General features: G+C 45.2%; 1 protein-coding gene across 8 annotated transcripts in view; it reads right to left on the reverse strand.

The window, feature by feature from the left end:
- LOC115140985 (DENN domain-containing protein 4B-like) overlaps window positions 1-16,451 on the reverse strand; it is a 51,241-nt gene that overhangs the window by 12,359 nt on the left and 22,431 nt on the right. For 5 of the 8 annotated variants that reach the window (XM_029679531.2, XM_029679532.2, XM_065000047.1 and 2 more), the window contains exons 2-18: window positions 12,485-12,802; window positions 11,728-11,980; window positions 11,541-11,610; window positions 11,159-11,328; window positions 5,465-5,706; window positions 5,252-5,318; window positions 4,468-4,526; window positions 4,126-4,270; window positions 3,825-4,000; window positions 3,600-3,700; window positions 3,101-3,316; window positions 2,781-2,926; window positions 2,443-2,579; window positions 1,590-1,704; window positions 765-1,100; window positions 505-649; window positions 218-370 (exon numbers count right to left, since the gene is read on the reverse strand). In XM_029679531.2, coding sequence (XP_029535391.1) covers window positions 218-370; window positions 505-649; window positions 765-1,100; window positions 1,590-1,704; window positions 2,443-2,579; window positions 2,781-2,926; window positions 3,101-3,316; window positions 3,600-3,700; window positions 3,825-4,000; window positions 4,126-4,270; window positions 4,468-4,526; window positions 5,252-5,318; window positions 5,465-5,706; window positions 11,159-11,328; window positions 11,541-11,610; window positions 11,728-11,980; window positions 12,485-12,783 — 2,830 coding nt within the window. In that variant the 5' untranslated portion in view covers window positions 12,784-12,802. The remainder of the gene's footprint in view (window positions 1-217; window positions 371-504; window positions 650-764; window positions 1,101-1,589; window positions 1,705-2,442; window positions 2,580-2,780; window positions 2,927-3,100; window positions 3,317-3,599; window positions 3,701-3,824; window positions 4,001-4,125; window positions 4,271-4,467; window positions 4,527-5,251; window positions 5,319-5,464; window positions 5,707-11,158; window positions 11,329-11,540; window positions 11,611-11,727; window positions 11,981-12,484; window positions 12,803-16,451) is intronic. The other 3 variants (XM_065000048.1, XM_065000046.1, XM_029679533.2) reach the window with 2 other exon arrangements.

A 16,451-nucleotide genomic window follows, 5' to 3' on the forward strand; every position in this document is an offset into this window, starting at 1 on the left:
GCCTATAATTTCCACCTGTTGTCTATTCCATTTGCACAACAGCATGTGAAATGTATTGTCAGTCAGTGTTGCTTCCTAAGTGGACAGTTTGATTTCACAGAAGTGTGATTGACTTGGAGTTACATTGTGTTGTTTAAGTGTTCCCTTTATTTTTTTGAGCCGTGTATAACATTCCAATGACAGTGCTATTTCTATATAATAGATTTCCATCACTCACTGTCTGTTGAGCCTCTCATGCTGTTCAAGCTGTTGCTCTTCACCATAGACCCCGTCAGCGATTCGTGGCTGGAGCTTTCACTCAGGCCGCTCCAGCTGGACTGACGAATCAGGTTAGATTGTGGGCGGGATCGTTGGTTACTGTCCATTGTATCTTTTTAAAAAGACAAAACATGTTTCACCTCTGTTTTTACACGTTTTTTTTTTATCCATTAAAAAGGCCACTAAAACCAATGACAAATTTTGTTTACAAACAATAGTAAAAAATAATAATAATAATGTCCTGACCTGTCCGCGAGCCTACTGAACCACTTTTCTGCCATTGTCTGACTGGCTGTCTGAACTGCGCCACGGCCATCAGAACGTTACGCAACTTGGCCCAGCGTAGACGGCCACCCTGATTGGTAGAGGGCCACTTGCTCTCCAGCACTGCCTGAGGACAGCGGGCCGAGCCAGAGGTGAGTCAATATGGAGAAAAAAAATACAAACACTTACAGATGAGATCACAGACGGGGTTCGACTTTTAATTGAAGTAAATAATGTCTCACCTTGTTGTAGTATGCATAGGTGATGGTGTTGGGTGTGATCCCAGCTTTCTTCATCTCCAGAAGTACCCTAACAGCGAGCACAGGCTGCCCGTACTGCCCACACAGCTGCATCAGGATCCTGTAACACACCTCATCCGGTAGTACCACCTTCCTGGTCTCCATGTGCTTGAGCACCTCATATGCCGTTTGCAAGGCACGCACCTTGGCACTCTCCGCCCGCACAAAGGTGGGCAGGTATATGAACCACAGCCCATAGCAGTGGCCCAGCAGGCATTTGGACCACATGTCGGGCACTGCCGAGTATATCTGTGCCCGCTTCTGTGCCAGCTTAATCTCCTAAAGGAGAGGGTGGGATACAGAGGAGTTAGGTCATCCAATCTAGATTTACTAAAGCTGTAATAATGTGGTTCTTATGTGTCCTAGAAGGCAAACTTAACAACCCTGAAGGGTGCTTGGGGTATTCACCCAAAATACACAGCCGCCACTGTGCTTCTGCTTTTAAATATTGAATGAAGAATGAAATATGAATGCTCATTAAATTCAAATGGCACAGAAAAACAGTGAAGCATGTTCCCTCTTTAGCTGTGGAAAACTGGGTTATCATAAACTGGGGAGTCTTGAACAGATCAAGTTGATTGATGCTAATACATTTTGATTTGCTGGCAGGGTAATGTTTTTAATAAAATAAAGATTGAAATTAAACAGCGTGAGTCAGCCTCTTATTATTGTATAGTTCCTAGTGGTTTTGATAAAGTGGATCCACTGGGGTTGTTGGCTTTCAGTGGGGTTGCATTGGGGCTCTGGTGCGGCGGTTGGGGTCTGTACCTGTTTAGTCCGTCGCGGGGCAGGGCTGCTGGGGGCACTCCCCTTGGTAGGGACACGTAGCTGGTCCTGAGGCTGGTCAAACAGATCCATGCAGAGCACAGGGAACGTCTCATAGCTGTAAACAGACAAACACGCCGTCACTAGTCACAGCATCAGACAGTATAAAGTGCCGGGGCCCTTATTTGTGCTCATCTAGAATCAGATCAACCCTCTTATTCTTTATCATTTAAAAGACTAAACTCATCCTAGTCCCAGCCCTACTCTGAGAAGCTTAGTGAACACATACCCTGCTATATGTAGCACCTGTGTTACTTGTAGTGAGTGGGGCACTCTGAACCATCTGGCTCCTGGGGTTCCTCTGGGGGTATGATGAAGACCCTGCTATATGTAGCACCTGTGTTACTTGTAGTGAGTGGGGCACTCTGAACCGTCTGGCTCCTGGGGTTCCTCTGGGGGCATGATGAAGACCCTGCTATATGTAGCACCTGTGTTACTTGTAGTGAGTGGGGCACTCTGAACCATCTGGCTCCTGGGGTTCCTCTGGGGGTATGATGAAGACCCTGCTATATGTAGCACCTGTGTTACTTGTAGTGAGTCAGAGTGACATCTGAACCGTCTGGCTCCTGGGTTCCTCTGGGGGCAGACCCTGCTATATGTAGCACCTGTGTTACTTGTAGTGAGTGGGGCACTCTGAACCATCTGGCTCCTGGGGTTCCTCTGGGGGTATGATGAAGACCCTGCTATATGTAGCACCTGTGTTACTTGTAGTGAGTGGGGCACTCTGAACCATCTGGCTCCTGGGGTTCCTCTGGGGGTATGATGAAGACCCTGCTATATGTAGCGCCTGTGTTACCTGTAGTGAGTGGGGCATTCTGAACCGTCTGGCTCCTGGGGTTCCTCTGGGGGCATGATGAAGACTGTGTGCTCCCCACTGTGGGCCTCGTCCAGGTCTATCAGACGCACCTCCTCAGGCTTCTCCACATCCGACTGCTTACACACACCACATATATACACAGGTAGACACAAACATTGACAACATAGAGGGCAGGAATGGATCACACACATTTCCATTAGCTGCGCAAATACAAAAAGGCTCATCCGGTTTCAGTATTAGAATCAACACACTAAAAGCTTCCATAAGATATGGTGCATCACTAAACATCCTGTAAAACAAGAAGATGTGATATTGACCTTCTGGACACACTCGTCGAAGAACTCCAGACAGGCGTGGCGGTCACTGACGAATGAGCACTCCTCGATGAACTGAGTGAACATCTGGGTCCTGGTCAGCTGGGTGTAGAACTTCTGGTGAGTGCGTTCACGAGACTTCAGGAAGCCTGCAAGAGCCAGGGAGTGGTTAACTTCACACATTAAAACACTAGCTTCGTAGGTGCGGTAAAACACCCCCACACACGTACTCAGCTAGAAAGTTATATTATATTTGTGTACACTTGTGTAAATTGTTTTGTGAGTTATGAGTCACACACACAGGCAGTCACCCCCCCACTGACCCTGCAGGTTGAAGAGGGAGCTGCAGTCGGTGGTCCTGTCTGAGGGGGCCTGGGTGATGGGCAGCAGGTAGGCACGGTAGCCCCTCAGCAAGCAGCTCATGAAGCGCAGGAAGGCCTCCTGGATCTCCAGCTCCAGCTGCTTCTGACGCCCGTAGATCAGGTCATAGTCCGTCAGCAGGAACTCCAGGGTGGCCTCCTCCTGGCCAGTGGTGTAGACTGATGGAGGGGAATGTGGGGAGGGGGGAGAGGAAAAGTGAGGGAAATGGGGATAGTGGTGGAGAAAGGCACAAAGATAAAATTATGAAGATAAAAAGGATTGGCACATTGAATTATCAAGAGTCAGATGTATTGCACCAATATGTTTCAGCTTGTACTCATATTCCAGTATCGGTCCCTAGATGGGCTTCAGAATAAGTAGACTAGATGATGTAAAATGATTGACAGAAGGGAGATGAGAAGAGAATGCATGTCATGCATGGAGTCTCCAGCCATCACCCACTTTTCTCCAGAGTCTTCATCAAGTTGGTGAGGGTATTCACCAGCATCTTGCCATGCTTCCTTGGTAGCGATCGCCATGACAATGGCTTCTTGTCCTCTGCTCTGCAGGAGAAGAGAAAACAAAACTATGGATTTCATCCTTTCAAACATGCGTATGTTTGGTTTTGTTGCTTCCTCTTCCATCAGTTGCATCCTGGTCCAGGTCCTTCAAGGTCAGTGTACTCACTGAAAGATGGTGTTGGTGTCCAGGTCAACACACACCACGTCAGTAGGGGGGTCATAGAGGTCAAAGTAGCTGGAGTGGACGCCCACGATGAAGGGCATGGGGGCACACAGTACGTCTGCCAGCCGCAGCGGGCACAGGGGGATGTACGGGCAGTGCCAACGCAGAGGGAACGTCATCTGGAGGGATAGAGTGCATTCTTTGATTGGAATGAGTGTGTGTGTACGTATATGTCTTTGTGTGTGTGGCGGTGTGTGTGTGATTGCATACGTGGGTGTAGGTTTGGCGTATGTGTGTAACTCACAGACACCAGGGCCTCGCTGACGGAGGTGAGGACGTCGGGGCGGAGGGAGTGTAGCAGTAGTTTGTGCTCCGTCAGCACGGCCAGCAGCAGGACACAGGCGTTCTCAGGGCCCAGGTTCTGCAGCAGCTTCACAAAGCTAGCACCACTACAGACAGAAAAGAACAGACAGAAAAGAACAGCCTATTTATCAATTCATTATTGTTTTCATGGATTCACTTCAATATGATACTAGAAATCCCTCAGGGGAAACTAAGCCATTGTTGGAGTGATAGCTCCTAGCGCAAAATAACTCATTCCACCACATAGTTTATTGCGACTCGACCGCATATTTACTGTACTGACCTGAGCAGTAAGGGGGAGGAGACAGGCTGACAGAGGAGAAGGTTGTCATAGGGGGAGAGCTGAAATGACACACACACATTTTTCATTAACAAACCAACATGGTGGACAATAATCTACAGGTCTAAGGAAGAAAGTTCAGCCATGCTTCAATTTCATAGACCACCATTCACCAAATTGATATATGTTGATTTGAAACAAGCCATAAGGAATCAAGTTTGAAAAGCCTCATTTGACTCGATTTGAGTTTGAGAAAACCACAAACAACTTAAACAATTGTCTCTACTTTCTAGTGCCGGAAGGATCATTCAGTGATGTGAAATTATTTTAAATCCACAGTAAATTATAGATTGCTTTGATTGGGTGTTATTTTTACCCTGTCCATCTGCACACACTAACCAGTGAAACCATCAATTAATTCAACACCCATTTCCTGTGGGGGAGGAAGTCAAATCTTTAGTGAGAAACACCACAATGCTACTGGTGTCAAGTTCAAATAGAAGCTGAGTTTCCGCTTGTAACACACACACACAGGCATATACAAGCACACACGGAGCAAGCAAGCTTTTGTTCTAAACTAGCACTAAAACACCTGACTCAACTAATAATCACAGTCATGCCTTACTTGAATTAGCAGTTTTAATGCTGCCTTCTGTATAGCCCTGAGCTAAACCAATGCTTAGCAAGGTTTTCCATTCCACCTTTCTGATTCTTTCAAGTGCTTTGATGTGTTAATAAGGAATAAAGATAAGAGAATGTGAATTGAGTTAAAGACAGGTGTCCCTACCTGCACTAGGATGCGAGGCCGCTGAGGGGAAGGGAACGGGACGTTGTGCATGAAGCTGGAGATGTGCCTGGAGAGAGCAGAGTTCCTGTTAATAAATCAACCAACCATAACATGAATCAATAGCCAATAGACCTACGGTTTGTTAGCCACTAGATCAGCCAGTTTAGGTTCATAAAGACACATTGCTGATATTTGCCATGAAGGACCACTGACTTCTCGAGGGGTAGCACGTGGGGTCCGGAGATGGAGTATCGGTAGACAAAGGTGAGGAACTTCTGGAAGACGGTGAAGAAGGGCCAGTGGGAGAGAACACACACACTCTTCTTCACTTGCAGGGTGCGGTTGGTGATAGGCCGCCGGTCCACCACGCTCACCAGGCCAAGACGGACGCTCTGCCGCTCCGAGAGGCTCTCCCGTGGGAACGCCTCGTAGAACTGGATGGCAGCACCGTAAACCTGGGACGGGAAGAGGAGAAACGGGAATGTTAAAAACTAAGGATTCAGCTAACGCTAGATGCTTTGAACTGTGTGAACAGTTAGCATTTAGCAAATGCTAGATATATATATTTTTATTCAACTGTGAGCGAGTTCATACTGGAGTCATTTGCATCTCAATGTTTTTGTTGTTGTTTTTATAGCTTCTTGCTGCTGTCGCAGACAAAGTCTATATAGTGGGCCAATTTAAAACTTGTAATTTAAGTAGGCAAGCATGATATTGAATAGCTGCATTGGCAAATAACTACGCACAACTCAATCAACAGATAGTTGGTATTTATCAACATTAGAACTTGTCAATGTTCATATATCACACTTGATATGCATGTCTTTGTGAGTGTGTATTTGTGAACCTTGTCAGCCACTGTAGGTCATGGCATTTTGTAGAATTAGAAGTACTTCAGCCCATTTGGTTCTAGAATTCGTTTTTGTTGTCGCAACCATAGAATTAGCAACATACTCCTCACTGGGGTGTCATTTAAAAAAAATGTATTTCACCTTTATTTAACCAGGTAGGCTAGTTGAGAACAAATTCTCATTTGCAACTGCGACCTGGCCAAGATAAAGCAAAGCAGTGTGACACAGACAACAACACAGAGTTACACATGGAGTAAACAATAAACAAGCCAATAACACTAACAGGTCAATGACACAGTGGAGAAAAGAAAGTCTATATACAGTGTGTGCAAAAGGCATGAGGAGGTAGGCAATAAATAGGCAATAGGAGCGAATAATTAGAATTTAGCAGATGATGATGTGCAAGTAGAGATACTGGTGTGCAAAAGAGCAGAAAACTAAATAAACAGTAAGGGGATGAGGAAGGTAGATTGGGTGGGCTATTTACAGATGGACTATGTACAGCTGCAGTGATCGGTTAGCTGCTCAGATGTTTAAAGTTGGTGAGGGAAATAAAAGTCTCCAACTTCATCGATTTTTGCAATTTGTTTCAGGCACTGGCAGCAGAGAACTGGAAGGAAAGGCGGCCAAACGAGGTGTTGGCTTTGGGGATGATCAGTGAGATATACCTTGTGATTGTGATGTCATCACTCATGATGCTATTCCCTAATCATAATCAGATGAGTTCTGAGTTACCATAGTGATGATTACTATATCAAACAAAATCAATGGAACATCATATTCCAAAATCGTCAGTTTGTGAAAAATCCTTTGAAGAGACAACCTTGCTATTTCTGCAGATTTTTTCAAGCTGATTTTCACATTTTTTGGACCCTCTGTTCAACAAAGCAATGAATCGAGAACTAAGTGTGTCCATGTCCCGAAGAACTGCAGTTTCTGATGAAGAGAAAATTGTCAGCCGTGCGAGAGGTCGATCCAGGGCTAGATGCCACTGCCCTACATTGGTAAACCAGCCAATACATAAGACTGTACTTATTAGTAACACAGACGTTCTGTAATAAACTTTTTCAGTTCTGTTTCAAATGAAAGCAAATTTGAGAGTGGTCTTGGCTGAGAGTTGTTTAATTTTGTCCATACAAAGGAGAGAAGGCACTGACTCTGTGACCCAAACAGTGAAACACCCTCAGAAGGCAGAAAAGGACATAATGAATCATGGACGTAGTGAGTGTGTCCCTCGAAGAAGGGGAAGATCTGTACGTTTTTTTAAAAATCATATGAAAATGTTGTTTTAACACGATAGCCTAATCTTAGATTTCTTAATCTGATGCCATATGCAAATCATTCTTGATCCATGTCATGTTCTTGTCATAATAATAATTGAAACCTTTTCTTTTTTCAGGAAGACGAGAAAACTGTCTGCCATGAAAGAGGCAGATCCAGGACCAGACATCACTGCCCATCTTCGGTAAATCAGCCCATACATTCATTATGGCACTGGCATTTCCATTTTTTCAGATCTGTTTCAAGTGAAGGCAAATGTGAGAGTGGTCTTGGCTATACTCTCCATATAGGCTAAGTGTTGTTCCATTTGCACTGACTCTGTGACCCAAACAGTGGAACACCCACAGAAGGCAGAGGGGAATGTAATGAATCGCTAACGCAGTGCGTCTATCCGCTCAAGAAGGCCAATAACTATGAATTTAAAAAACAATTAAAATCAAATATTGCCAAAACACTACAGCCTATTGCCATATGCTAACCATTCTTGATCAATCTAATGGTCTTGTTTGCATGATTATATGGAAATCTTTTATTTTTTCAGGACGACAAGAAAATTGTCTGCCATCAGAAAGGTCATTCCAGGACCAGACACCACTGCCCAACTTCGGTAAACACGGGCATTTTCTGATTCGCTTTTCTGCTCCGTTTCAAGTTAAGGCAAAAAGCGGTCTCGGCTAAATTTCCAAATAGGCTTATAGTAGTTTAATTTTGTCTTAACAGATCCATACAAAGGAGAGAGATGGCACAGACTCCCAAACAGTGAAACCTGCACTGACGCCTACTGACTCCCAAACAGTGGAACCTGCACTGACGCCTACTGACTCCCAAACAGTGAAACCTGCACTGACGCCTACTGACTCCCAAACAGTGGAACCTGCACTGACGCCTACTGACTCCCAAACAGTGGAACCTGCACTGACGCCTACTGACTCCCAAACAGTGGAACCTGCACTGACGCCTACTGACTCCCAAACAGTGGAACCTGCACTGACGCCTACTGACTCCCAAACAGTGGAACCTGCACTGACGCCTACTGACTCCCAAACAGTGGAACCTGCACTGACGCCTACTGACTCCCAAACAGTGGAACCTGCACTGACGCCCACTGATTCCCAAACAGTGGAACCTGCACTGACGCCCACTGACTCCCAAACAGTGGAACCTGCACTGACGCCTACTGACTCCCAAACAGTGGAACCTGCACTGACGCCCACTGATTCCCAAACAGTGAAATCTGCACTGACTCCCAAACAGTAGAGCACCCTCAGAAGGCAGAGGGTGATCACATGAGGAAAAAACAGGACCTAAGCCTTTTTGAACAGAAATGTGACAGATTGTTCAAGAGAGAGAGGGAGTGGTTAGAGGACAAGAGGAGAGAGATCAGAAAGAGGGAGATCCTATGGAGACAGAAAACTGGAAGTAGAAGGTAGATACCTAGCCAAGATGGAGGGATTGCTAGAGGACATGGCTTGGCGAGTCCAGGATTTGTCCAGAGAAAGATGGAAAAACAAAGGGTGGTCAATCAAAGGTGAGCTTTAGTGACTAAACTCAGCAAAAAAATAAATGTCCCTTTTTCAGGACCCTGTCTTCAAAAATAATTAATAAAAATCCAAATAACTTCACAGAACTTCATTGTAAAGGGTTTAAACACTGTTTCCCATGCTTGTTCAATGAACCTTAAACAATTAATGAACATGCACCTGTGGAACGGTCGTTAAGACGCTTACAGACGGTAGGCAATTAAGGTCACAGTTATGAAAACTTAGGACACTAAAGAGGCCTTTCTACTGACTCTGAAAAACACCAAAGAAAGACACCCAGGGTCCCTGCTCATCTGCGTGAATGTGCCTTAAGTATGCTGCAAGGAGGCATGAGGACTGCCGATGTGGCCAGGGCAATAAATTGCAATGTCCATACTGTGAGATGCCTAAGACAGCGCTACAGGGAGACAGGACGGACAGCTGATCGACCTCGCAATGGCAGACCACGTGTAACAACACCTGCACAGGATCGATACAGCCGAACATCACACCTGCGGGACAAGTACAGGATGGCAACAACAACTTCCAGAGTTACACCAGGAACGCACAAACACTCCATCAGTGCTCAGACTGTCCGCAATAGGCTGAGAGAGGTTGGACTGAAGGCCTGTTGTAAAACAGGTCCTCACCAGACATCACCGGCAACAACGTCGCCTATGGGCACAAACCCACCGTCACTGGACCAAACAGGACTGGCAAAAAGTGCTCTTCACTGACGAGTCGCGGTTTTGTCTCACCAGGGGTGATGGTCGGATTCGTATTTATCGTTGAAGGAATGAGCGTTACACGGAGGCCTGTACTCTGGAGTGGGATCGATTTGGAGGTGGAGGGTCCGTCATTGGACTGAGCTTGTTGTCATTGCAGGCAATCTCAACGCTGTGAGTTACAGGGAAGACATCCTCCTCACTCAAGTGGTACCCTTCCTGCAGGCTCATTCTGACATGACCCTCCAGCATGACAACGCCACCAGCCATACTGCTCATTCTGTGTGTGATTTCCTGCAAGACAGGAATGTCAGTGTTCTGCCATGGCCAGTGAAGAGCCCGGATCTCAATCCCATTGAGCACGTCTGGGACCTGTTGGATCGGAGGGTGTGGGCTAGGGCCATTCCCTTGCAGGTGCCTAGGTGGAAGAGTGGGGTAACATCTCACAGCAAGAACGGGCAAATCTGGTGCAGTCCATGAGGAGGAGATGCACTGCAGTACTTAATGCAGCTGGTGGCCACACCAGATACTGACTGTAACTTTTGATTTTGACCACCCCTTTGTTCAGGGACACATTATTCCATTTCTGTTAGTCACATGTCTGTGGAACTTGTTCAGTTCATGTCTCAGTTGTTGAATCTTATGTTCATACAAATATTTACATGTTAAGTTTTCTGAAAGTAAATACAGTTGACAGTGAGAGGACGTTTCTTTTTTTGCTGAGTTTCTTTCAGCACTATAATGTTGTTTCTACTATACTATCCTTCTGTTTAGTAAACTATCATCTCTTCAACGTAACCATTTTAGAACGAATCCAGTAGTAGCAGTAGTACAACTAAACAATAATTAGTAGCTATACTAGTATTCTGTTGTTATTGCAGTTAAACAATACTTGTTATCTATCTCAGAAAAAGAATGGCCAGGTCCCCCAGGTGACAGGACAAGGCAGGGGATAAGAAAACACGGCTTGAGAGCAAGGCTGAGAGGAAAGAGCAGAAAAGGAAGGATAGGGAACAGAGAAAGGAAAGCGGAAGAGGCTGGTGATGGAGATGATGGTGCAGGGAAAGAGTACAGGGGTGATTTGGCTTGAAATAGGTCTGAGGAGGTTCTGGAAACAGTTGAAGAAAGGGGTCAGGTTCATCCTGGGCACATCCTACTAGGATGATATGATTGATATTTTGGAATAAACTGGGCTTTTATTAGAATTATTTTTGCTTGTTGTCTGGATTTAATATGAATTAGGAAACATTACTATTACCATTATGATTGTCACTGTTACTGCAGGCATCATGGATGGAGTGAAGTATTTCAATGTCTGACAAATAATGACATCTTAAGTTATTGTCATTTGTTGAAATTGACTGAACCGGTGACTTGCAACGAGCTACAATAGATTATACATTCACCTGATATTATCAAAATTCCTATACAGTTTAACACATAACCCAATGGACTCAATAGCTAAGCCACTGCGCAGTGTTAAGAGTGTTGGAGAGTGTGTGTGAGAAGAAGGCAGGTAGGCGGACCCACCTTGTCGCCACAGGCGCTAGTGAGGACGAAGGTAGAGAAGACAGGGAGCTGGTACTTTGTGTTGAGGGGCCAGCTCTCCACCGTCACACCCATGGGCAGACAGAACATAGGCACAGACTCTGGCAGGGGGAATGACTCCACGTCCGCTTCAGGATACCGACTGATCAGACCTGGGAAACACACACACAGAGACAGACGGTTAATAAAAGTAACATTTTGATTAGTGACTACAGAGAGACTTTCATTTTTGATAGATCTTTCTGCTTCTAAATGTATTTAATTGTGAGAAGTAGGTCAATAGGCCTCTGTTTAATACGTCACATATGGCGACGCAGCAGAATGAGTGCTGTGATACCGTCATAATGGAACAGTCTACACTCACCTGCTTCATAGACTAGGGCATTGGCTTTGGCTACAGCTCTCTTGTAGCACAGGTATAAGGCTGGACCCCACTGTGGAGCCAAAACAACAAAGCACAGTGAGAGAGAGGGATAGAGGGAGAAAGATGAAGAATTAAGTTAAAAAATAAATTTAAAAAACAGTAGAAAAACAGAGCGCTTCAAACCCACTATGCCAGTGTTGAGGTTCTTCTCCACCCGGCAGAAGGTGTGGGGGGCCACCTCCCCCTTACTGGGCAGCAGGAGGGAGATGTCTGTGACCCCCAGGGTGTGGAGGGCCTGGGACTCTGGGGCCCGGCGGTAAGTCAGGAAGGTGCGGTGGGTGGCGGGCCCCCCGGAGCTCAGGCTGGCTGAGCGGCTGTAGGGGGTAGTCTCGATCACATACCAGCCCTGCTTCACCACCTCTTTGCCCTCGTACAGCACCCTGGGGACCGGGGGAGGGGGCAGAGTCAGGACAATGAGTCAGTCAATGTCACTAGTTATACAGTTAACAGAAACCAATTTCTATCACTCATTCAAGGAAAGCTTTTCTTTTCATGTTTAGAAGACATCCCACACTTTGTCCAGAATTAATGTATCATGTGACGTGCATAGCTCTTTCCATTAAAGAATCTATGGGTATGTATACAATTACATTTTGCAGTCATGCATGGCTTGGCCAGACATGCTTAATTTAATGATTATGGCGGTTCAGGGCTACATAGCAATAGCATACAATAAAACCTTCGTGGTCACACGTACATGGTTACAGCATGCAGTATGTCGATAATTGCATAATGCAAGCTCAAAGCATTGTTATGCATTAGCTACAGTATGTGAACTCCAAGCACCATGCATAGCTTTAAATTGATGCTGTGGCTAATGTCTGACTCCAGCACACATTAGAATAGAATTATCATTTTTTTTCATCACTGCTCGAGTGTCTCACCCGAGGTCGAGGATGGGTGGCTTGTCATGCCCACGGCGGTAACACAGGTACATGTGGGGGTTGTTGATGAGTCCGGTGCTCAGCTCGGCCGGGTGGCCCCCCTGGGTCTTCTCGATGCAGGTGAAGCCCTCAGGCACCTCCTCCCCCAAGCCCCGGGCGATCACCGCCAGGTCTATGACCGGCTCCACCACCCGGCCCCCTCTCTGCTGGCCCTCTTCGTCCAGTGGGGCCGAGCCCCCCGGAGCCAGCCCTGCCACCACAAAGTAGTCCACTAGCTGGGGGCATTTCTCCTCCGTCATGCCTCCTGTCTGCCAACTGCTGTGGAGAGGGAGGGAGAGGGGGAGAAAAAGAGAGCGAGAAGTAGACGGAGGGGGAACCAAATTGAGATTGTGCGATCTTGCTTATGTAAACATACATCTGGCTGAGCAGTTGATGATGAATGGATTTCTTCCTTCCGACAATCTTATAGAAACAAAACCGTATTACTCAGACTGACAATATTTGGTTCTCATCATTGGCAATAGATAAACAACCAGGAGAGTGATAACAATATCACTGCACGTGGATGCCGCACAGTCCCACACAAATATTTATTTTTGACTCAAAGGCCTTGAGTCATTTGCATTTCATACAGATGGCCCGTTCTTGTAGGTTCATGCTCTACAACATCCGCAGAGTACGACCCTGCCTCACACAGGAAGCAGCGCAGGTCCTAATCCAGGCACTTGTCATCTCTCGTCTGGATTACTGCAACTCGCTGTTGGCTGGGCTCCCTGCCTGTGCCATTAAACCCCTACAACTCATCCAGAACGCCGCTGCCCGTCTGGTGTTCAACCTTCCCAAGTTCTCTCACGTCACCCCGCTCCTCCGCTCTCTCCACTGGCTTCCAGTTGAAGCTCGCATCCGCTACAAGACCATGGTGCTTGCCTACGGAGCTGTGAGGGGAACGGCACCTCAGTACCTCCAGGCTCTGATCAGGCCCTACACCCAAACAAGGGCACTGCGTTCATCCACCTCTGGCCTGCTCGCCTCCCTACCACTGAGGAAGTACAGTTCCCGCGCAGCCCAGTCAAAACTGTTCGCTGCTCTGGCCCCCCAATGGTGGAACAAACTCCCTCACAACGCCAGGACAGCGGAGTCAATCACCACCTTCCGGAGACACCTGAAACCCCACCTCTTTCAGGAATACCTAGGATAGGATAAAGTAATCCTTCTCACCCCCCCTTAAAAGATTTAGATGCACTATTGTAAAGTGGCTGTTCCACTGGATGTCTTAAGGTGAACGCACCAATTTGTAAGTCGCTCTGGATAAGAGCGTCTGCTAAATGACTTAAATGTAAATGTAAGATATGACCCGTCTGACAGGTAGTCTGAGGGTCAACAATAAGCTGCTAAATTCTGCTGAGATGGGAGATCCAACCAATTACCACTCATCTTCTCCCCACCCATTAGTTGAGTTTGTTTATTTCAGTATACATGGCAACTAAAAGTTGGATTTCATATGCATCAGGAAATACAACAGGAAAACAAAACAATAAATGTGATACAGTTGGCAAATCAAGAAAGTTAATAAGTCGTGGATGGGATCAGGCTTGCACTTTGGATGGTCAGCCTAGCAGCACAGAGCGCGCCTCTCCATTCCCAACTTCCTCTCTGTGCTTTGGACTTCGTAGATAAGTCTATCCCTACCCTAACCCTTTGTAGATGCCAATCCTGCCACTGGCTCACCATACATTGTGTGACTGTCAGAGTAGTGGACAATCTTCACTTACTGCAAGCCATCTCTGCTATTTGCAGTCCTATTTACTTCTGTAGTGTTGCGGCATTCAAAGCTAGCTAGCCAACATCGCTAGTAAGATAAACCAAACCAAACGCCAACAAATACGTCAAATCTATTTAAAAGCTAATCAAAAAACTAAAAGCGATTCAGCGAATCATTAGAAACAAAAATTGTGGATTCCTTCTCCAATCATTTCAGAGGGAGCATTACTGTCTAGAGAGCATTTATACAGAGTGGATGAGTCGATAAGTCACTGCTAGGAAGACAGGACAGTGCAGGAAACTGAAGTCATTTTCATTATTCTTAGCAATGATTTAGGAATCCTTGTGAGTAAGTATTAGCTAGGTTGCCACTTGTTGTTAGCCAATTGGAATTTAACTTCAGTTCATTAAAATAAATAGCTAGACAGCTACTTAACCCTGTTGCCCAAAGATAAAGCGAGCTGGCTGCTTATAACGTTATCTGACTAGTGAGGCTCGACCAGACCGGTTTATGTGTTGTGAAGCTAGCCATAGTAAGGATTTAGGCACAACTGGAATTTGCAGTTTGCCTTCAAAATAAAAGTATGTCATTGACAGTTATACAAATGAATACATAGTATAATTATGCCACACTTTTATTTTGAAGGCTAGCCGCAAAGTCCACTATTGTCCGACCACCATTAATCAAATAAGAACTGTCTTATAAATTAGGGTTATTTTAGATGATGACACCTAGCTATATAGTTAGCTAGCTAACTATTGCTACTGAAACACATGTCGTTTTGCTATGCTTTAGGGGAAGAACATTGTTTGCATCCATGAGCTAGCTAGCTTTTCTTTATGACCAGCACTGTAGGTGAGACAACTTTACCAGCATCATAGCATATGTATCGATGAATCGTTGTGACATATGAAATGATAGTGTAATAACTACGTAAAAAATATACGTTAAATTATTATGTGACGTGCAGTCATATTAATGGTCTGCATTGGTCAACAAACCTATTTGACACATTAAATCGTATATTTTTTTTTACACGCAAAGACCCAAACGAGTTCCATAGAAATCCTGGTTGAGAATGAAGCGACTGAACAACGAAATAGCACAGCAAGTAAGTGAAATAAATAGGTTTCAATGATGTTTTACTGGTAATGGGGACATACGTACATGCCAATAAATGAACTTTTTGGTCAGTGTGTGTGTGTAACCTTTATTTAACTAGGCAAGTCAGTTAAGAACAAAGTATTATTTACAATGACAGCCTACCCCGGCCAAATTGTGTATATACAGCCTAGATTCGACCCAGGGACTGTAGTGACGCCTCTTGCACTGAGATGCAGTGCCTTAAACCGCTGCATCCATGTGTGTGTGTGTTAACTATTTAACTGTACTAGAATGCTTAAAAGGCTGCTAAACATTTTTATATCGGTTATCGATATCGGATTTTTTTGTAAGAAAAATATTGGATATTGGTAATCGGCCAAAATTGTCATATTGGTGCATCACTAGTAGAGGTCGACCGATTATGATTTTTCTACGCCGATACCGATTAATGGAGGACAAAAAATGCCGAAACCGATTAAATCAGCCAAGTTTTATTTCTTTATATATATATATATACAGTGGGGCAAAAAAGTAATTAGTCAGCCACCAATTGTGCAAGTTCTCCCACTTAAAAAGATGAGAGGCCTGTAATTTTCATCATAGGTACACTTCAACTATGACAGACAAAATGAGAAGAAAAAAAAAATCCAGAAAAATCACATTGTAGGATTTTTAATGAATTTATTTGCCAATTATGGTGGAAAATAAGTATTTGGTCAATAACAAACGTTTATCTCAATACTTTGTTATATACCCTTTGTTGGCAATGACAGAGGTCAAACGTTTTCTGTAAGTCTTCACAAGGTTTTCACATACTGTTGCTGGTATTTTGGCCCATTCCTCCATGCAGATCTCCTCTAGAGCAGTGATGTTTTGGGGCTGTTGCTGGGCAACACGGACTTTCAACTCCCTACAAAGATTTTCTATGGGGTTGAGATCTGGAGACTGGCTAGGCCACTCAAGGACCTTCAAATACTTCTTACGAAGCCACTCCTTCGTTGCCCGGGCGGTGTGTGTTGGGATCATTGTCATGCTGAAAGACCCAGCCACATTTCATCTTCAATGCCCTTGCTGATGGAAGGAGGTTTTCACTCAAAATCT

Source organism: Oncorhynchus nerka, linkage group LG14, assembly GCF_034236695.1.
Source record: "Oncorhynchus nerka isolate Pitt River linkage group LG14, Oner_Uvic_2.0, whole genome shotgun sequence".
Classification (NCBI taxonomy): domain Eukaryota; kingdom Metazoa; phylum Chordata; class Actinopteri; order Salmoniformes; family Salmonidae; genus Oncorhynchus; species Oncorhynchus nerka.